The sequence below is a fragment of the Carex rostrata genome, chromosome 6, assembly GCF_964058835.1.
Source record: "Carex rostrata chromosome 6, lpCarRost1.2, whole genome shotgun sequence".
Taxonomy (NCBI): domain Eukaryota; kingdom Viridiplantae; phylum Streptophyta; class Magnoliopsida; order Poales; family Cyperaceae; genus Carex; species Carex rostrata.
In genome coordinates, this window is record NC_135923.1 from 2,316,374 (window position 1) to 2,339,221 (window position 22,848).

A 22,848-nucleotide genomic window follows, 5' to 3' on the forward strand; every position below is an offset into this window, starting at 1 on the left:
CCGGACTCAAATCAAATTTCCGGTTAATGGTTAACCGGACTATTTCAATGGGTCCGGGAAACCAATAACCGGAAATTTGATTTGAATCCGGTTAATGGTTAACCGGTTTGGGTAGTTTTGCAATTTCATTAGCTAGTTGGTTAGTTTTTTAAATTTATATTTTATTTTGGATATAAATAAAAAAATCGGTTGACGTGGACTCTCGAATATTGTTAGACATATCAAAATATATACAATATGGTATCAACTTAACTTTAAATTTATTTACTTAAAGCATCTCCAATAACTTGCAAATGCAATTGCAAAGTTCTTATTTGCAGTTTCATTTTAATTTTCAAAAATATTGAACCCTTCCAAAATTTAAAAGCTTTCATAATAGCTTTCAAAAACACTTTCATCTGAGAAAATTAGCGACTATTGTTCTTTAAAAAATAAAATTTTGCAATTACTACTCTTTCATGAATGCATTTATTTTGTAATTAATAGTTACTTTCAATTTGACAATTGTCTTGCAATTGCTAATTAATTGCATTGATGGAGATGCTCTTAGTTTAACTAATATACGAGTTCGGCTGATGTATGAACAACGCTAGCGTGTGATGTGCTCTGTTAAGTTGCGGTGCACGTTAGAAGGTATATTTCAAAATTTACTAGCACGCAACATGTGATCTTATTGTAGAAGAAGCAATCAATTACATGTAGTTTATATATCGTGTTACACATACGATCAAGCAAGTGTTTATAGTTCATACCTTGTTTCCTTGTGAGGTGACGGACTTGATGTCTCAAGCGGTCTCTTCGCAATGCGCTCGCTTCTTCTCATCTTTCCAAAACAGAAAAGCCAAGAGGTGTACATCAATGGATAATCAAATAGCTGACTCCTGTGACTGCTAGATCAACTCCCCTGCTCTCAATCGAATTACAGTATATTATTAACTCCAAAATTCCTTTTGATTGATCAATCTAATTCCTAATCAACACGCTCTCGCGGATTCAATCCTCAATTCCAATCTAGATCAAACTAGTGATCTAGTCTCACAATCAATCGACAAGAGAAAAGGAGCAAAAAAGAGAGAAAAAAATTCGATATGAACAACTTTACTTCAAATTTAAATTTACTTGGTTTATCTAATAAATCAGTTCGGCTAAGGTATGAGCAAAGCTAGGGAGTGATGTGTTCAACAAGAAGAGTTGATGAGCACACCTTCAAAATTTTATTGGATCGTCTTCAAACGACAATTTTTTTTGAGAACTTGGTAGATGCTATCAAGATTGTATTAATAAATGTGCTTACAACATCTGTCCCTAATGTATTACAAACAACAAATTCAAATCGTTGAAATCCATGCCAGTATCAACTACATGGAATAAACCAGTAACAAAAGGATACTGGTACCATAACATGGAATAAACCAGCAACAAAAGGATACTGGTACCATGCCAGTATAAACTACAGAGCACCAAAGAAAGCTACAAAAGATGAAACAAGGTTATAAAGGCTTGACAAAACACAGCCGCTAAAGCTAAAACAAAGAACCAACTAAAATCAAGTAACTCAATAATTCTACATTCAATCTAATTTATTATAACTAACAATTAATATTACAATTCAATTAATTTGTTGACAACTAGTCTCAACTAATCAAAACCCCATGAAATTTATCTAATATAACCTTGAAATTTAAAATAACAATAACAATTCTTTACAGTAAATTAATAATAAATTCAATCAATTCAACACTTAAAATTTTCAATTTCTAACAATTCAATTTTAGTTTGAAAATTGAATTTGATAAAATAAGAGGTACTGTCCAAGGAGAAGAAAAAAAGAAAGAAGAGTGAGAGAGAGTTGTGGGACGCAGAAAAAAGAGCATCAAAAATTACATTAAATATGTTGTTCAGCGGTTCTATGACAAATAAACTTTTCTATGACTGTCATATAGATAGCGTCTGATCTTAAATAAAACTAATCCGGCTTCACTTATAACGCAGGGAGCTCTTTAATATTAGTGTAGATCCAGTTTGTATGGATTTTAAAGCGGACCGGATAGTCCAGATGCATTAACTAAAAAAAATATTTTTTGAGTTAGGACAAAGGATATGAATTCACACTTAGATCGTGCTCCAGAAATCTATCATGCAGAGGAGGGGGACGGGAGACGAAGAAAGGAACACAAGAGCTCGTTACTTCGTCTACACCCTGAATCGGGAGGGACAAATTTTGGAACTTTGTACGTAGAGTTACCATTGCAACAGTAGCGTTTCCCTTCCTCTCTTCTTCGATTTCTTTGTTTCTAAAGCGAATAAATGTGGTGGGCAGCTTTGGTTTGAGAGCGTCTCTCTTTCATTCTCTTTAATAAATGATTTCTCCCCTTTTGAGCACAGCCTTAGGAAATAGGAATCAAACCAAATATGAATTTTTTTAAAGAAACTCGCTGCTTCTTCTATGTTATAAAAAAACTTCATCATCTTTCTAGTTCATTAAGAAACATTTATTTCATTTCTAAATAAAAACAACTGGCCGTCTTATTTTTTTTTTTTTTTTTGGTTTCTTTGTTTTTATTCTGGAGCGTACGACGGAAGCAGCACCCGGACGCACGTTCTCCGCGCGTGCTCATCTGATTCTTTGCTTCTCTCATTCCGATGCATTTCGTGTAGGAAATAGAAGATCTCAATCTCACAAAGAAGTAAAAAGAAAAAAAAAAAAAGTGAATTATTTGTAAATAATTTGTAAAATTCCTCAAATTCACAAATTATTCACGAATAATTCAGTAAAATCTCTGATTGGCCAACACCAGAAAAATAAATTATTCACAAATCTTATCACTATGAATTTCAGAACCGTAAATTACTAAATTACAAACTGAATCCTTTTTCAGAAACTCGCCACACAGACTGCTGCATATAAAAGAACTGACTCTTCCTTTTGAATTTTACAGGGAAATATATAATTTTGAGGTTTTTGAGGGGTATGCATCAAATTTTCCCTTTCAATTTGCCGCTTTCTCCTTCATCTGACTTCAATTCTCATAGAGGCCGAGTGAGGTTTATTCATCGGAGAACATATGGAGGTGCCACCGGACTCCGGTCCGGTGCTGAGCGTAAGGATCGTGTCACATGATTACTACATGGCGCCGCCTATCCCCGACCTCGACTTCTCCTTCAGCTCTTTCCACGGTTCTCTCTCTCTCACACACACACACACACACACACACACACACACATACTCTGAATGGTTTATTAACGCTTATTCATCTCACAAACGGGATACAACCACTTGACCCCTTTAATGGCAATTTGAAATGGACTGTATAATGATAGCATCCGAATGGGCCAATTTTTTTATTAATCGAATATCACGAAAGGGGATCGATTTGGTGAAATTTCAATATCTAGGTAAACCGAGATTGATTATCCCGTCCCACTAATCCAAATTGTTAACTAAGAAGCGAGGAAAAAAAATAAATTTTGTGGGACGGGATAGATTAACTCGTCCCACAATTTTTTTTTCTCTGCTTAGGTAATTAGATTAGTGGGGTTATGGATTTGGATTAGTGGACCGGGATAAATTGTCCCGTTCTGTGGGACGGGATAAATTGTCCCGTTCTGTGGGACGGGATAAATTGTCCCGTTCTGTGGGACGGGATAAACGATCCCGTTTTACCTATATTTCGATTTCCAACTGAAACACCACCCTATTGCGATATTTATTTTATTTTATTTTCAATTAATAAAAAAATCAGTTACAAGATCATTCCACTAAAATTTATTAGTGAAAGACAAGTGGTGAATATGCACCGAAATCAGTTGCAGTGCAGCTCAATTAGCAACTATTGGAACAAAAACTTACGACCCATTTACTATTTTTTGGGATTTTTTTCTTCATGAAGCGTTGAATTTATTACCAAGAAGGCTAAAAGTTACCTTAATTTTCTAGGCCCAAAGTGTATATCTTTCAGAGAGGATGCTTAAACACACTTGTTCATTTATTCTCTTTTTTCTATTAGGGAAAAAAATAGAAGAGGTACCTATAATACGAATCTACGGCTCAACTCCGGCAGGCCAGAAAACATGCCTTCATGTCCACAAGGTTAAAAATAGTTTCTTTCATTTCTCAAATGTATAGTTTAAATGATCCCTTTCGAGGGTTGCAGTTTTAATTGAGAGTGGAGATATAGTTTAGATGGTACATCTTTTGTGGTGCATGTTCAATCTATCCACTGGTACCACACTCGTTGGAACCAAACTGTTTGAGATCTAAGTTTTGCGGAAATGCTTGTTTTGATGGAACCATTTTTTTTTTTTCAGGCCTTGCCTTATTTGTACATACCATGTCCTGATGAACTACTCCACAATCCTGAGCCAGAGAAAGGTTAGTTCTTGTGCAAAGTATATAATAATTATGAATAAGGTTTCCAGCAAAAATGCATTCTGTCTATCTTTATTTCCAGAAAATACTTTTTGTCATTTTAAAAAAAGTATTGTTAAATGTAAAGGAGTGGTCTACTGGAATTTTCTTTTTGTTCCAAAAATTATTGTGCTTGGGCAAATTTGCAATCATTTATCTTACCAGAAAGCCTATGATTGTTTCAATTATCCTCTCAATAGATGAGGCCTTAGAGTTATTGGTGGAAAAATCAGGTGAAGAATAGGAAAAGACAAAAGGGAACTTGGAGGAGAAGAATTTAATTTAGGGGTGAACATCAATTTTAGTGCCACAAGACTATATCTGAACCATTCAAGCTATCTTGGGCTGTTTTATTCTGCAAATCATATCTTTTTTAAGGTCCTATCAGTGCTCATATTATTCGGAAGTCTCTCCGAAAGTACCAAAATCAAGCCTTGTTGCAGACACTGATAAATCGTATTTTATCAAAATTCCATCTTATTTATGAAGTTACATTGTTTTTTGTTTTCCAAAAGTTTGAAGCTTCATGGGATATATGGTTGTATTTTATATTTGACTATTTCACCTAACTTAAATTAATTATAACTTGTAATTGTAATTGAGAGGAGAAAAGAAATGAAAAGCACATTCTAATACGGGTTGTATTTTGTTCAGGCAATTCATACATGAACAGTTTTTTGACTGCTCTCGAGAAGGCTTTAAAGGTACTTCTGGAGTAGATTTATTCAATTGTGGATAATAAGACAGCTATCAGCTACATGTACTAATTTACTTTTGTATTTTATGTAACTAATATTATCTAACAGACTCGAGGGACATCAAAAAAACAGCACGTGCATGGATGCACAATTGTTAAAGCAAAAAGGATGTATGGTTTCTTCCCCAAAGAGGAGCTTTTTATGAAGATCTACTTGTATCCAAATTATTTCATATGCATTGGTTCTTTAGTACAACTCCAATGTTTGTTTTGATTATTTTGTAAATGCATCAAATATATGTACCTGCAAATTAATCCAACAGTTATCTCAAGTCCAAGTAATAACTAGTATTTCCTAGATTATTATGCAAATAACACAAATGGAAAAACACCAATGTCAAGCGAAGCAAAAGGTCGCTAGCTTGCCCTTACATTTTCATATCTTAACCAAAGCGCTTCCCTTGTCGCACTATGTTCCAATTTGTAGGCATGATTACCTTGATTTTGTTTAATTAAGGTTTGTAACTGTAAGGACAATTACCAATAATTGGTTGTATGCACCTTTTCAACGTAATGGGTGCAGATCCCTTACATTTTCATATCTTAACCAAAGTGCTTCCCTTGTCGCACTATGTTCCAATTTGTAGGCAGGATTACCTTGATTTTGTTTAATTAAGGTTTATAACTGTAAGGACAATTACCAATAATTGGTTGTATGCACCTTTTCAACCTAATGGGTGCAGATTATATAAAAATATCATGAATACTACTAGTTCAGTTTCATGTTGAGAAAGTAGGAAGTCGCATCCATATATGGTGGCATGTTGGGTCTCATTTTTGAAATCCCCTGTTTTATTCTGTTATCATTTACGAAATAAAGATATTATCCTCATGATGTTTCTCGTGCTTCTACGCTTTTACTGGTATGTCTTTTCATTTCTTCAAGACATTTTATTTTTGGACTGGTATATGATGTAGCTTTATTTATTCTCAAAATTTGCAAATTACTCTTGTGTTGTTAAATTTTAGAGTGGTGCGATTATGAGCAGGCAGTTTCAGCCTTATGAATCCCACATTCCTTATCTCCTTCAATTTTTGGTCAGTACCTGTTCTTTCGTTACCATTTTAGCTGATTTTTCATCACATATATTTATGGAAGTACCTTTTAATTCAACTTCAATTTATTTACCGTGTAGGTCGACTATAACTTATATGGTATGAGTCATATACACGTGTCAAATATGAAGTTCAGGCCTCCAATACCTGATTCCTTTGGCAAATGTTTGTTGCAGTTGAAAGAGAAATCACTTTCAGCTTCTGACAATTCTCAGGTTCTTTATTTTCTGGCTGAATGAATCCTTTTGTTATTTTTTTTTTAAATAATGGATTTATAACCAGTTTCATTAGAATCTAAAAATTCAAAAGTTGGTAGAACACCCCGGTACCAACAAGGCTACAACTAAAGTAAACTACATTGTTTGTTTAAGCCAGCAACAATCAGTACCATCTACACAACAAAACAAAGTAACAACCTTACAATCCACCAAAATATCACATAGAGATAAAAGCACAGGCATATCAGACCAACTCTCCAAAACATAAAACTAAAATCTAAAGTAACTGAGTAACCATGGTCATGTTTGGTTGTGGAGTGAACCCCTTACTCCACACGTACCAAACAAGGAGTCAAAATAGGAGTAAGATGGAGTGAGAGGTGAGCTAATCAGGAGTAAGTTACTCCACTCTCGAGGCGGATTAACTTGCTCCACACTTTCTCCTCTTGTATGACCCACTGTCATAGGCAGAGGTTCATGTCCCAACATCTTACTCCTCCAGGCAAATTAATTTAAGCCATGACTTAAAATACCAAACGAAGTGTAAAATATGAGAGTAAGATGGCGTAAGCAATTTAATCCTAACTTTACTCCATAACCAAACATGATCCGCCTGATCAATACCGTCAACACTGCTGCCAGACCCATCCCCAGCCCCGTCATTTACCAAACCCACCTCTTGATCGTTCTCCACTGTGACCTGTACTGGCAGTTGTGCAACATCATAAGGAAACACTTTGTCGCAACTTAAAATGAGCCCCCTGCCCTTTAGCTTGACACCAATATTGTGCTAAATTGATGATGGCACCCCCTAAGCTTTGCACTTTGCAATTTCCACCCTGAAATGTTAATATATTGCGCTCTCTCCATATTTTTATTATTATTTTATAATAGGACACCTCCAAGTTATCACCATAATGCTGAAAACATCATAATATATTATTTGCAGGAAGTACCTAAAACAGTATCTGAAATGGGGTATTTTTGTTTATAGAGTGATTTCTTTCTCGGAAAGGTTCATCCTTTCCATTGTCTTTTTGGCAAGAATTAAATTTTGATATTTTTTTCGTTAACAATAAGGAAATTTTTGAGAAATAAGAGTTTGATAGAGATTTTTTCGATTTAGAAGAGAATCATTATTATAACCCAATAGGTAGGTCTAAATGGAATAATCAAGGTTGCTTAGTTAAGAGCAAAGCGATAAGTTTATATTTTTTAACACCCTGTTATGAGATATACTTTATGCAAACACAACATATTGCGGTGACTTACTAATGCTAGATTTTCTTTGATATTAGGCAGATCCTAATGATTGTTCACTTGGAAAATTCACAATTTGGATTACATCAACAATTTCACCTGATTTACTCTGGGATAGTTCAATAACCGAAAATTTTGCGAGGCGTCAGAGTATCTCAATGCTCGAGGCTGATTCATGTGTAGACGGTTCTCTTCTTATAACCTATTAGTGCAATTTTATATTCTTCACTTGGAATATCTTTTCTGTGTGCTCTTGCAAATGTATTCTTACAATATGTGGAAAATCATCTTCTTGTTTTTAATTTTTTTTAAAAACTATGTTCATACTTGTTCTTGAAGAGAAAGAAAAAAGGAAGATGGATATGCACACTATTAGTAGAAGTATCTGATAACTCTGTTTTTGCATTTGCAGATATCCTCAACGAGAAATATAAAATGTATACCTCTCTCTCTCAAACTACTTTGGATGTCAAAATGGTCCAATCTCTTGTTCCAATTTGGGAGGTCAGATATCCTAATATTGATTTATCTTATACGAGTAGATCTCTGTAGATGCCAGTAAACACTGTGCCGTATTGCAAATGGTTGTTTGTTCCTAGAGCAAAAAATATGTCTACATAGCAAAAAGTGCATCTGTGTGTATGTGCCAGTAGAGAAGTCATCTATGTAAGCAAAAAGATGTCACACTGCAAGAACTGTAATGTAAATCATGCTAATACAACACTCATACAAATATTCAGTAAATGCTATTATTTAGAAGACCCACTGACCTATTTTTTCAGCCAGGGCAAAATAGTCTTGAATAAGCGTTCATATGTTTTTTTTTTCTTCCAGGAATTTGCACGATCCGGTTTGCAAGGAGCAAACCTGCCTGATGCCGGCAAACCCAATCCTGAAACCGTTCTAACAAGTTTTATGAATAATTCTGAGTATGATGATATAATTGCAAAGTTGAACATCGAAAAAGAAACCTCTCTTTTCAATCTCTCCCTGGCCGAGGAGGCAGAAAGGATAGAGCACTGCATTCGATCCCTGAGTGGTGTTTGTGGTTCAGTTGCATTTGGTAAAACAGTTGATTCATCCGGGATGAAATTGAAAGATAATGAGTTAATTATTACTTCTGACGTGAGGCCTGAAGGTGAGGAGATAAGACATGGGGTTCAGTCGACATCACAAGAGGTAATAAGTTGTGAGCCCAGACTAGGGACAGTATTGGTCAGGTCAATACAGCAATTACCGAGTGTAGTTGTGTGCCTTTGTTTATTACTTGAATAAATTCACCCCCTCGTGCCCCCTCCCAACTCAAAGACATGCACAAATACACCCACACTACTCAGATACAATATATGTGTAGCTGAAGGCTAAAAGCCATCTGTTAGATAGAAACACAACAAAAATAAGAGAAACCTTATAAAACATCTTGTTACCAAGTAGTTTGAAGAAGCAGGATCTTACCTAGGATCAGGGCTAGAACTGGAAAATTTAGATAAGGGGGGCTGAAGCGTAAAATGGATAATATGTGAAAATAAGGTGTGGTCATTGGGATTTGAACCCAAGTCTCCACAACCACTAAATGGAATTCTAGCACTAGACTACAAACATACATTTAGCATTTCAGGGGCTGAACTATATAAAAACTATAAGAAAAATAAAAAATTAATTAAATTTCAATATACATAATTAAATTTTTTGAAAACCATGGGGGTGGCTAAGCACCCCCGGGCTATACGTAGATTCGCCCCTGCCTAGGATATAAAGGGGAAAAAATGAGAGAAACCTTTTAATACTTCTTGCTGACTTGTTTTTCTGTTTTTATGTTTCTGTAGAACACAAATAAAGAGGCTCTTGGCCTCCTTAGCTGGCTTGCTTCATCCCAAGCTGCAAACGATGTAAACTCTGACGATGAGTTAACAAATGAAGCAATTCTAACTCCGTTATTTCCCAAGAAAACATATCAAGCGGCATTAGAGACCGCAAAACAAGATTTTGAGACTGCCTCTGAAAGAGAATGCCAGGACATCCTCGATTCAGTTGAAATTCACAAATCAAGGTCAAAGGAGACCGACAGCACCAGCACTTCGTCAGATAACTTCTCTGTTATACCTCAAGTCGATGGTTCCACAGATGAAAAGGAGCACATAACCCCTTACAAAGATACAAAAAAGACTGTTAAGCGTAGTAGAGAGAAGAAACCTCCATGGGGTGTTTTGCCTCTTTCTGTTAAAATGGGAGAGGTTGGGAGTAGCAGCGCATCTCCATTTGTTGAGGGTGGTGAGAGAAATAGTTTGGTGTCATCACCTTCTGCGAGAGATTTGATGAGAATGCAGCGTTTTTGCCGTTCTGATGTGTGTGAATCTGCAAACTCTAGAGATATGTTGAATTTTGAGCTCTCTCCGCAAGAGTTGGATAATAATTCTATTGAGAGAAAAGATTCTATAGAGATGGCCTTCATAGAAAAGCCTCCTATGAGAGAACAAGTAGAAGACTTTAATTATTGTCTAGAACCTTCTATAAATGGTAATTGCATTCTTAACTTGTTTATCTTATCCTTTGTCTATTTGTTTTTTACAATTCTTGCCATGCTCGAGAATATAAACTATAGAGATCCATTAATCCCGTGTACCAATGAATAGTATGTCTCTTGCAAGGTTAAAATAATCTGTAGACAAATAAATATATGTTACATTTTCAACATCATATTTTTATTCATCCATATATGCCTCACATCATTTTCTTAATTTTTTTTTTATTCACAGCTGCTGGACCAGGCTTGAACAATGTCCTTCCATTTTTTAATATTGAATCCAATGACAAGGAGGAAAACAAATATTTTGCGGAGGAGCAACACGAGGGAGCACAACAAACAACACTTGGTGTGCCAACTCACTTCGAAAATAATGGCTCAGTTCTTTATCTACTAACACGAGCATTTTCGCCACCAAGTCCTGAATCAGTTTCAAACTGGCTAGTTCAGGAAGGAAAACAAAACATTAAAAATGACCAAGAAAATCATAATTCACCACAAAAGAGAAGTATTATAGACTCAAAGATTGATACACTTGAATCAAATAAAGAAATGAAGGAAAACATATCTTTTGAGGTGAAAGGGAATGACGCTTATGTTACCGGTAGTTGGAATGAATATTCACAAATATCAGGACCGGACGATAAAGGAAAGCTTACTCCTCTTAGTCAAATCGGGTTCCAAGACCCGGCAAGCGTTGGTGGGGGTCAGCAACTGACAATAATAAGCCTCGAGGTTTGTATATTTCTGTTAGTTATTTGTACATACTAGTAGGTACCAGGCAGTTATATTTCACGATCTGATCATTTTTTTTACCACTCAAATGTAGGTTCTTGCTGAATGTAGAGGTGATTTGCGACCTGACCCAAAGTTTGATGCAATCAATGTTGTATCCATTTGTGTTCAGGACGATTCAGTCTCTACAGTTGATACTTACGTGCTTATGCGGGGTAACAGTGAAGAATATTGTAGGAGGTTTGCTATTACTTTTGTTTTACCATCTACTTTAGCTGGTGTTATGCCTATAATTTTGTCAACTTGTATTATCTTATAGTTGTCTTAACCAAAGGTATATTTTCCATTGAGCGATGCAACAGAATAAGTACAGAAAAAAGAAGTTTAATGAAACAGCATGCAATATATACTTCCTTATCTTTATTTCATCGGTATTGAAATTTTAACTTTTTATAAATGGTCGCTGAAGGTCAATTCCCCTACATTAACACGCCTTCTTCCTCTTTTTTGTGATTCCAGAAATGTTGATGGAGTTTCAGGATGCAATTTTGTAATATTTCCTGAAGAGCGGCATGTTCTTGAACATTTTATAGATATCATGTCATCTCTCGATCCAGATGTTCTTATTGGGTGGGAAGTTCAACGAGGGACACTAGGGTTTCTAGCCGAGCGAGCTTCTTACCTCGGCATCAGCTTACTAAAACGAATTTCAAGAACCCCAATACACGATAAGAAACTGAAAATTACCAAGAACTCAGATGAAGAAGCATCAACTTCAATTGAAGATGTAGTGGATGATGAGTGGGGCCGCACCCATGCCAGTGGGGTCCATGTGGGGGGCAGAATTGTGTTGAATTTGTGGCGGTTGATGCGAGGAGAGGTTAAAATTAATATGTATAAGATGGAGGCTGTGGTAGAAGAGGTTTTGAGGAGGAAAGTACCATTGATCCCAACTAGGGTTTTGAACAGGTGGTTTGCTAGTGGGCCTGGATTTGCTAGACACCGGAGTATAGAGTATATTAGTGATCGAGCCCAGATTAATCTTGAATTGATAAATCAACTGGATATGGTATTAACCTCTTGATTTTCTTTATCTGTTTTAATGTCTCAGTGCCATGCATGTGTCATGATTGACACTGATGTGTGCCAAGATATACCAGGTACATGCAGGGGTTTTGACAATTCAATCGTTGTATATTTCCTTTCTGTAGATAAATCGAACTTCTGAACTTGCCCGTGTTTTTGGAATTGATTTTTTCTCCGTACTCTCTCGTGGCTCCCAGTTTCGTGTTGAATCAATGCTCTTAAGATTGGCTCATACACAAAATTATCTTGCTATATCTCCTGGAAGCCAACAGGTCATTTTCTACCATTGTTTATATTCATGTAAAAGATTGCAAAATCACATAATCGCCCTGGTGCCATAATAGTACTGTTAATATTATTTCCTTTAGGCTTTTTGTGCTCCTTTTACCGGAGCTTAAGTTTTTAAGGATCTAAGTTTCTATACATGAGAAATTGAGGTTTAGTGGTGCCCAAATGGTATTATGTTCAGTACACTGTCATCTGGTAGACTGATACAAGCATCTTGTGTGTTTGTTTTCTCACATGTGCTCAAGTTGTTCGAAAATTCCTTTCATTACATTTCTGAGGGTGGCAATTTTGAACTATACCTGAACTGTGCAGTTTTGTTTTCTCTGGCTTGTCTAAATTGATTTGAAACTGAATAAAGGATTTATGATCTGACCCAAGCCATTTCCAGCTCTTATTTCTTCCGATACTAGTTTTACATTACTGAATGATTTCTAGCTTATTTCAGGATTTACCAAATACTGTTCTATACAATTTCATAGGTGGCTTTACAACCAGCAATGGAATGCTTGCCACTGGTAATGGAGCCTGAATCTGGTTTCTACCCGGACCCGGTAGTAGTGTTGGATTTCCAGTCTCTCTACCCTTCTATGATCATAGCTTACAACCTATGCTACTCTACTTGCCTGGGAAAAGTATTTCCTTCTAGGTCAACCGTGCTAGGCGTATCCTCTTATGAAATCGATCCGCAAATATTGCCTGATTTGAAAGATGGTTTGCTTCTCGCCCCAAACGGCGTGCTATATGTGCAATCAAAGGTGCAACATTGTTGTTTCTTGTAATATTTTATTCTTTTGCATTAGATAATTTTTGATATTTTGTCAAATCCTCGAGTGGTTGGTCTCTGCTTCCACTGGTCTACCACGTCAATTAAATGTTCTGAGCTATCATGGGATTGTTTTTCAGACCAAATGGTATACTATATTAGCAATCAAAAGTGCAACATTTTGATATTTATACTGTTTTGCTTATAAGTTTTTAAGCCAGTGCATTGTTTGCAGGTAAGAAAAGGTGTTTTGCCCCGGCTACTCCAGGAAATACTATCAACTAGGATAATGGTAAAACAAGCCATGAAGAAATTGGGTCCTTCACAGCAAGTTCTTCAGAGGGTAAAATAAACTCTCTTAATTCTGTAACCTTGGCGGTGGCTGCAAAATAGTAGGGAAATATTATAAGCTTCAGGGCTGGACATGAACCTCAAAGCCTCAATACATTCTCTCTATCTAAGAACGTGTCCGCATCCTCTGCATTAACACAATGTCTGAGTTTAGCTCTAGACCGTCCAATCAGAATCCGGGCCAATCCGGCCCACGCTTGTATGCACGGGGCCCTTTTAAAATTTGTGCAGATTTATATCGGACAGTTCAGATCTGAACTCAAAATCTGATTAACTCAGAGGATACGAATTATCTGAGAACATGGCAGGGGTTGTCAAGGATATCTCTCTCTCTCTCTCTGTGACTCTTTATCTCGAGTCTGTGTACCTCTTTACTCGTTTCCTTGAATATATACAAATCTATAGCAGTCATTGTTTCACTGAAAAATGTAAAGTTGTATATTTACCTTGTTGACTCACTGTTTGAGGTAGGTTACCAAAATACAGTACAGAGGGTCTGTACGCCGTACTGGTACATCTTCAGAAACAGGGAAAGGTAACGTACTGGTATGGCAAAATTAGTGATCCAAAATTCCAAACTTCATTTAGCTTTTATGTAAATTTGAATATTTAATTGTTTTCTTTGACCATTCTATTCTGTTTTTCACATATTTTGTAAATAACAATTGCAAAAATAAAATTAATTTGATTTCCACCAAGTGCACTTTCTGGCATCAGAACATCATAATTATACAATAATGTTTCAACAAATCATATGTTATTCCCAAAACTTGTTTTTCCTTCCGACACTTTTGAATCTCACTGTCCCATGGTTTTTAGTACCATGACAGGTTGCTTTCCACATTCCTGTTCCTATTCCATTTACCAGAAGCGGAGCTAAGAAGAAGGAATGGGGATCAATTGACCCCCATTTTTTCCATTTTTTTGTATTTGTGTATGATTTTTTATATAATTTAGAGTAAAATGATATGGTACTGTAAAATTGACCCTCATTTTCCACAGAAAAATTGTATATGATTGACCCCCATATGTGTTTGAACCCTATAGTTCGAAAGTATGGCTAACGTTCTCACACTCTGGCAGCCTGACATGCATCTCTCTTTCTTATCAGATATATAATGCACGGCAACTTGCATTGAAGCTTATAGCCAATGTCACCTATGGTTACACTGCTGCAGGATTCAGTGGCCGCATGCCCTGTGCTGAGCTGGCAGATAGTATTGTACAGTGTGGCAGAAGAACCCTAGAAACAGCAATTTTATTTGTTAGTCAACACCCGAGGTGGAAGGCTCGGGTTGTTTATGGTGACACTGATAGGTAAATTATGTTAACAGAAACAACAATTTTGTACCAACTGGTACGAACACTGATAATGAAGACTGGTTGATTACCGCTGGCAATCTGTGGTCTAATGTTGTATTCTTTTCTTGTCAATTTATTTTTAGTAACTTATAAAGCTACCTACGAAACCACTACAGAATTCTGTATAAATTTGTGGCAAATGAACTCTGTTGTGCACCAACCTCAATTCTGTTGGTAACATAGGCAAGCAAGCGCAATCGAAACCAAATGTTTTAGCCACCTGAACTAGCTCACTTTTGTTGTTAAAGCCAGTAAGGTAACTCTTATACCATATGGGTCAGTGTCAGGTTAACCTGTGAACTGATGGGTCATCTCTGATCCGATGGCAGGTCGGGTCGGGTTCGAGCTTTTTAAGGAAAATAGTAGTGACCCGACCTTATTCTGACCTGACCAGAAATTTTTGATAAAAATTTAATAATGCATGTATGTTTATACTTGTATGCTATTAAATAAAAGGATATCCTTTATATATATATTTTTTGTTGTTGTAAAAATCAACTTAAATTTTTGTACATGTATGTTGGCCTTATACCCCCCTTCATTTCTTTTTCCAGCATGTTTGTTCTTTTAAAAGGTCGAAGTGTGGAGGAGGCATTCAAAATAGGAAAAGAAATTGCTTCTGCCGTAACAGCCATGAATCCCGAACCCGTTACATTAAAATTGGAGAAGGTTTACCAACCTTGTTTTCTACTTACCAAGAAGAGGTATGTGGGATATAGTTATGAGAGCCCTGATCAGAAAGCACCAATTTTTGATGCCAAGGGGATTGAGACGGTGCGAAGAGACACATGTCCAGCTGTTGCAAAGATTCTAGAGAAGTCTCTTAGGATTATGTTTGAACATCAGGACATAACTGAGGTATTTATTATTATTTTTTTTGTATTTAGTAGCACTGTTGAGGGTAAATTGCTCAATTGAGTTTGAATTGGGGTTAAAGATAGGCCAAATTTTAAGCTTCAATTGAGGTTTACTTGGTCAAAACTGAGGCTGTGCTATTGACAGTTAATTAGTGTGCAGTTCGGTAATCCTTTTATTTGGCTTTTGTCTTGTTAGAAAAAGAACCAAAATAGTTTTTATTGTTCTTGTATCTACTGATGATATAAGTGAGCCTTAATGTTGAGTTTTATTGAGTGCAAGGCTCAATTATTCAGCAAAGGGCCACTTTGGTTTAATTAATTCTGCTTGTAAAAATCTGCTATTTGTTGGAAATTTTTGAGTTAAATCAAGGCATATTTAAGGCTGTGTTAGACTAGGCGTCGATATTTTTTGCACTGCTGAGGGTTGATTGGGTTAAGTTAAGCCTAGTCTTAGACTTGGTATTATACTTTTAGATATTCTACATAACACACTAATTTCTCCAAATGCCAAATTAATATAGAAAATCCCTTTTTGGTTTGTTTTGTATTGTTTCCTGGCATGTTTGGTGTTAATTTGTGCAACTTTCTGTACATTTGAGGCTTAGTTGCTTATAACATCACCGACTCTCGCAAAAGAATTCATTGTAAAAGAAACAATTCTGAACTCAGGTCAAATCTTATGTGGAGCGTCAGTGGACCCGTATATTATGTGGCAAGATCTCTCTGCAAGACTTCATATTTGCAAAAGAGGTCAGATTAGGCACCTACAGTACTCGTGCTGGTACAGTTCCTCCATCCGCAATTGTAGCGATGAAAGCCATGGCTCAAGACCCACGAGCTGAGCCACAATATGGTGAGCGGATTCCATATGTCGTGGTCCATGGTGAACCTGGTGCACGCCTTGTGGATATGGTCATAGATCCATATTTCCTGTTGGACTTGGACTCTTCGTATAGACTAAACGACTTGTACTATATCAATAAACAGATTATACCGGTACTTCAGCGTGTTTTTGGCCTTGTTGGTGCCGATCTATACCAGTGGTTTGCAGAAATGCTGAGGCCGGTTCGAAGAATGCTGAAGAGAAATTTGAATGAGAACAATAGAGGGGGGAGGATTGATAGGTATTATGTGTCAAAGCATTGCATGGTGTGTGGTAAGTTCACTAGGAGGTTGGATTATTTATGTGATGATTGTGTAGAGAAGGAAGGTATGGTCTCTGCAGTTTTAGTTGGTAGAGTTGCAAAATTCGAGCGGGAGATGCAACGCCTTAATGATGTGAGTTCTTGAAAATATAACCAGTGTTATTTTTTTTTTGTTGGCAAAATGCACTTAAAGATGGTCTTCGAACTTTGTATATAGCGCACAGTTTCACTTATTTGCAACTAACACACGATAATTTTGATGACAAAATTGACAATATTACCCCAATGTTAAAATTTAAGGTGAAGAAAAATAAATATTAAATTGCCTTGAATTTGCTTCCCTGTTTCCTCAAAAGATTCCCAAAATACCCCTTCATTCTGATCCTCTACATTGGAAGGAGGGGTTAATTTTGGTATTTCTGGAAAGGACTAGGCAATCGAGTTTTTTTTTTTTTTTTTTTTTTTTTTGAGGAGTTAGCAGAGGCCTAGGCAACCGGGTTACAAGTATTTCAATGAACTCAGGTGAGTCAGGTAAACTTGAATTTTTTGTTTTTTTTTGTTTTTCTGAGCTTTAGTTTTATACAGATCTGTAGGCATTGTGGCGGAGCTGATTGGAAAGTGGAGAGGGGTGTGAAGTGCATCTCTCTCTCTTGTTCTGTGTTTTATGAGAGGAGAAAGGTTCAAAAAGAGTTACGAGATCTCTCTAAATCTGCTGCTGATGCTGGATACTTTCCTCAGTGCATGGCTGAGTTGTTTTAAATAGCAGCAAGTTGTATTTATTCCTTTGTCAGGTTTTGTAAATATCCTGTTAATAGTTTTGTAAATTTGCAATTCAACTTGTAACATTTGGCAATGCTTCCCTGCATAGTAAAAAGATAGGAAAATAATTACAGATTTGCAGTTATCTTTACAGTCAATGCAACTTTTTTGTATAATTTTTCTTGGTTGTATGAAATATGTGCTCTCTTTATAAATGGAAATTTTTGGGGCTCTCTTTATAAATCAGTTATTTTCATGCTGTACAACAGTTATTAGATTTAACCGCAAACTACTGCATTTTTCTATTATGTGTTTTTTAAGGGTTTGAAGATTTAAGGCTGAGATGGGGAAAAAGATGGAGCCATAGTAGACTTTTAGAAGGTTTAATACTAATAAAAACAATTATCCTAATACAGGAAAAAAAAGAAGAGCAAAACTGAAGCCACAGATATCCTATATTGTACCTTGCAAAATTAAATTGATGAAAAGAATTGGAGATGTGAAGTTTTCAAGTGGAAAAGAAATTAAAATTTTTGAGTGGAAACAAGAATAATTATTAATGAGCTCACATGGATACCTCACAAATTTACTTTAATTATCACCAGTACATAACTATTTGACCATTGTCCTATAAGCACAAGCTATTATCATACAAACATTTATAAGTACTAATAATGTGTTAAACAACAGCATTTTTGTCAGATGCCATTCACTCTGGATTAATTTCCTTTCTTTTTATGGATCTACATGCAAAAGGAAGAGGCTTAAAATATGATATGTTTTTCCTAACTATTGGCATCCTTTCCTTCCATGTTTTCCATCTTCTTTTTACTACCGACAGATTTGTTGCAAGTTATAAATTTTAATTCAGAAAAACCTAAAAAAAAGGGTGAAAAGAAGACCAAACAGCAGGTGACATTTTATCAATTATGATTTGTTTATTGATCATATGACGTGCCTTCGTATGTGATAGTTTTACAGAAAAATGGTGAAATTTTCTGTATATATTATTGCTGTTACGAATGAGATGATTGTGCAGTAGATATTGAATGAGCTTGTGGGAAATTGAAAAGTTCGGGAGATGTGTAATTTTTCTGTTTTAAATTTCAAGCAAAATTAAGAAATATAATAGCTGATACAACATATATAAAATATTAACATTATTACATTTCTTGTGGAAACTAACATTAAACCTCTGATCTTGTAATTCATGTGCTATCAGAGGTTAGATCATCTGAATTCTCAAGCCTTGATAAAGCTTTCTCTAAAATTGGATGGTTGATGTTCCCTTTTATTTCTTTCAAAATGGAGGGACAATCTATCATTAATTGCAAAAATTCCTCGGTTAGCATCATTAAGGCCAGAGTTTTGGGGTCAGCAAAACAGTCTAAGCAAGCATGTCTGAGCAGCATGACATCATAATTGTTTAATTTTTTTCCAACCCATTTTTATTAATTAATTAACTTAAATTGGACTATCAAATTGGGCATATAACACGATAATAGCGATGCTGACAAGTTTGTTAAATTTGTGAAAAGTAAATATAGCAAATGCTCTCGCACTGATTTCTTCTCGTTAAATATGTGGCAAATTTTTGGGCCCAGTTTCGCATCTTGTAGGCCCAAGTGAAATTTTTTGGGCCCAGATTCCATCTCACAGCCCGTCCCTGGATCTGAGGCCTTTTAGGTATCCTAACCCAACCAATGCTTCATTTCATGTCTGGTACAGTATTAATTGGAACAGCGTTTTTTCATGGAATTAGTATAACACAAGTAAAAAAATTGAATAAAATATACAACACACAATCATTCAAGACTCAAAACAATCTCCTTTTGATTTTTCTTAATGTATAACTAACTACTCAAATCTAGAAGTAAAAATGAAATCAATAACCCGTAACTAACCATTTGATAAAAAAAGTGACTACTCTGACCCATCAGGGAACCTGTCAAGTGCTTTTTGGTTGCCATTTACATAGAACTCGACCACGGCCTTCGCTCTCTCAAACTTATTAGGGTGGTAATTCAAATGCACAATAACGGGCTTCAATTTTTTGAGAGAGGGATTTTTTCTCACGGTTTTAAAAAGTACCTTACTGTTCATAAAGAGATATATATCCATAGTCCTTCTAGAAGCGTGAAGACCTTCATATCCTGGATGGGAGGGGAAAAACAGCTCCTCATTGAATACAGCTTGATCCCATGATTTGGGTTCATGGGACAAACGATAAGCAACCCGATCCAGTAACTCGATCGAAGGAACCGTTGGCCTTATGTAAAAGAATCCTGAATTATACACCCAAATTCGCATGGTATGCGCATATCTAGACCAACCCATAGCCGGTTCATCAAACACATCATTGTAGCCGTATGCTGTTGCATTGCTATGGCCATCACTCATTGACTCGACATCACAATCTCTATAGATATGGTCAAATGGGTTTTGGATGTAGACTATATCGACATCTGACAATAGTACACTATATCCCAATTGGAGAAATTCCCTAAGGATTCTAAATTTGAGACCTGAAACCTGGTGGTTGCCACCTGTTTTTGCAACTGAGTCTATCCCTTCATCGGGGTCCCGCCGATAAACAGGCACGTCCCTCTCTTTACAAAAGCTCTCTATGTTGTCATCCAATGCAACAACTAGGTAGTTCTTTATACCGACTCGTTTTATACTGGTGAACCAAAGTTCGAGCATGCTTTGCACGTTTGAATTTGCAAGTGCGACTATGAGTTCATTGTTTATTGCGACTTGTTGGAGACTTTTGGCTAATCTAGGGTTAACTGACTCGTCAGAGATAACAACTGGGTTTTTTCTGAAGCCCTTGACAGAGCCGAATGGGCCTGCTTTGTAGAGGGCCTTGGTGTTGCCTTGGCCTGCGATTTGGAGCTTCATCGACAGGTCATTGACTTGGCTGCTTAGCTCTCTGTTCTTTCCAGTTAGAATTGCAAGTTGAGATTCAAGAGTTTTGATTCTCTCGGTGGATGATGCGCATGAAGATGAAATGACCTGAAATTGAAAGTTTAAATTATTAGTTGACTTAAAAATCAAGAAGGACAGAAGGGCTATATGGCCGAATACAGTACATACAACTACCAGGAACAAATACAGATCTAGGTGTTAAAAGACTCAGAGAGTTGTATTATAGATGAAATGGAAAATAAGTTTCTAAGATTAATACATAATTTAATATAATATAATATAATATAATAGATAGTTTTATGTTATTTGTTTGCGCGTTACATTGGCAGTTCAAAGATAATTCTTTTTGATAATCTTATCTGGTTATTGTTTCCAAAAACACACTTTGTTGTCTATGATGTTGTATGTGAATAGGTCGAATATAAACTCCAGAATTGGAAAGTGTCTTTTTTGTAATAAATAAATGTTACATGTGTTGGTAGTTGTGGGATTAGAGGTGGGTTTGAGTTTTGATAGGGTCGACAACTTGTTTGGTACCAACCCTAGGTGTGGTATCGATGAGTGAGTTGCTTGGAAGATAGGCCAATGAAATTCATGAAGGCTGAACCTTTGTGTTCAATGAAGCTAATGTTTCTAAGGGTACTTTTTAGTTCCATCAAGTGTGTCAAGATATTAGTGTTTGTAAAGCTCTCATTTTCTTAATGAAACGAAAGCTGTCTGCCTTGACCCAAAAAAAAAAAAACATAGTTTATTGGTATAGGTCGGGTCCAGGTAGTTGGATGAAAGTAGGAGCTTACCAGAGTGTTGATTGAGCTAAATTGTAATTCTGGCTTAATATTACAACATTTTTATTCTATCTGGTGCCGCCGACTGGTACCAGTGTTTTCTTGTATACTATTATGTTGCTTGTAATTTTAAGGATATGTTTGTACATTTTTTTTTTTATTCTGGAGGTCGAATATGTGAAGAAAGAATGTAGGAGTAAAATATCTTTTGTTTTATGTAAAGAACGACTCAAAAAAAAAAGGCAAGAAGGATAAAAACAGTATCAGATATTGGATCAAATTGAAATGAATTATTGTTATATATTTATACTGGTATTCATCCTCTGCATCAGAGAAAGAATGAGTTTAGTTTGGTCGAATATAAAAGCAGTATCAGATATTATATCACCACTACACGTTAAAAAAGATATTATGGGTAGTTTGGTCTTTATGTTTAGTTTCATAATAAAATATATAAATTTTAGTCATTTAATCCTATATTCTTAATCCATCTATATTGCCAAACATGAGTTCCTTAGGTAAGATTAACTTCTTAAGCCTCTACCTCTTAATCCACATTGCCGAACACGCTCTAGAAGTCCAAATCTGCTTGCTGCTATTGGAAAATACGAGTCAACATTATTTTTCTACAATTGGGTAATACGAATTGGCATGCTTATTTATATAGACTAAATTGTAAATAATAGAGATCTAAAGGCACCAACTCTACATATTGAAAGCACTTTGGACAGGAGAAAAGAAAGAAAATTCGAACACACCTGGCTTAATCGAGCGGAGTTGCTGCCAGCGAAGGATCTAGACGATAAGAATCCATCAGGGTAGAGAAAGGCGAGCACACAACCGAGAAGAGCTCCGATGGCAACCGCAATGGCGATTCTGGATCCACGCGAGTGCTGACCCCCGATGCGCATTAGTGGGCCCTCCCGGCGCCCCGCCATTGTCAGTCTTTTAACCGACCAGCGATCGTCGGAGGTAAAAGCCCTACCTTTTAAGCATGGATCTTGGCGTCGAGAAGGTTGCAGACAAGCCTTTGCGATAGAACAAAGAAGCAAAGAAAGAGCTCTGAAGAAGGAGAAGAAGAAATTACGGAGAAGAGGCGGACTCGACAGTTGATCTCAACCGGACGGAGGAGAGATAGGGCTGGTCCGATTTGGGTGAGGATAAAGAGAATCAATCGCATCTGCGGCGGAAGAGAGGAGAGGCTAGAGAGAGAAACGAAGATGGAGAGAATGTTAGCGAAGGACCTACAGATTGATCTAGAGAGAGAGAGAAGTGAAGAGATCTAACCATCCGATGAAAATAATGCAGATCCAACCATTAACTATCAATCATACGGAGAGGAGATATGGTTGGAGGCGCAGTCTAGTGCTAAATGAAATTAATAAAATGGTGGAATTGGAATCCCTCACATGATAACTGACCACATCAGGTTAAATCTGAATCGTTAGTTACATCTCAACACGAATCTTAAAACGGCTCCATAAATCCGAATTCTCTACACAAATGAAGCAATCATAATATCATAGGTAATCAAAGCGTATCAATAACCAACCAGCTTGAAGAAAA

At 36.3% G+C, this 22,848-nt stretch overlaps 2 protein-coding genes across 7 annotated transcripts; one reads left to right on the forward strand and one right to left on the reverse strand.

The window, feature by feature from the left end:
- The first annotated feature begins 2,982 nt into the window (after positions 1-2,982).
- Positions 2,983-17,801, forward strand: REV3 (recovery protein 3). Of its 6 annotated transcripts, XM_078303882.1 has the most exons (22): positions 2,989-3,177; positions 4,008-4,090; positions 4,309-4,372; positions 5,063-5,112; positions 5,215-5,321; positions 5,986-6,028; positions 6,135-6,203; positions 6,302-6,436; positions 7,738-7,885; positions 8,112-8,203; positions 8,534-8,878; positions 9,526-10,216; positions 10,456-10,958; positions 11,053-11,198; positions 11,478-12,027; positions 12,170-12,316; positions 12,812-13,087; positions 13,331-13,438; positions 14,558-14,763; positions 15,363-15,666; positions 16,335-16,943; positions 17,396-17,801. In XM_078303882.1, the coding sequence occupies exons 1-22, from the start codon at positions 3,066-3,068 to the stop codon at positions 17,567-17,569; spliced, it is 4,962 nt and encodes a 1,653-aa protein (XP_078160008.1). In that variant the 5' UTR covers positions 2,989-3,065; the 3' UTR covers positions 17,570-17,801. The 6 variants fall into 6 exon arrangements, with proteins under 6 accessions (XP_078160012.1, XP_078160009.1, XP_078160008.1 ...); XM_078303886.1 differs by lacking the exon at positions 17,396-17,801 and having other exon boundaries at positions 2,983-3,177; positions 16,265-16,372; XM_078303883.1 differs by lacking the exon at positions 13,331-13,438 and having other exon boundaries at positions 2,988-3,177.
- A 1,532-nt stretch (positions 17,802-19,333) lies between these two features.
- LOC144555512 (arabinosyltransferase RRA2-like) lies at positions 19,334-22,370 on the reverse strand. Its single transcript, XM_078303889.1, has 2 exons — positions 22,041-22,370; positions 19,334-20,584 (listed from the first exon to the last, which is right to left on the reverse strand). The coding sequence occupies exons 1-2, from the start codon at positions 22,218-22,220 to the stop codon at positions 19,493-19,495; spliced, it is 1,272 nt and encodes a 423-aa protein (XP_078160015.1). The 5' UTR covers positions 22,221-22,370; the 3' UTR covers positions 19,334-19,492.
- Positions 22,371-22,848: the final 478 nt, after the last annotated feature.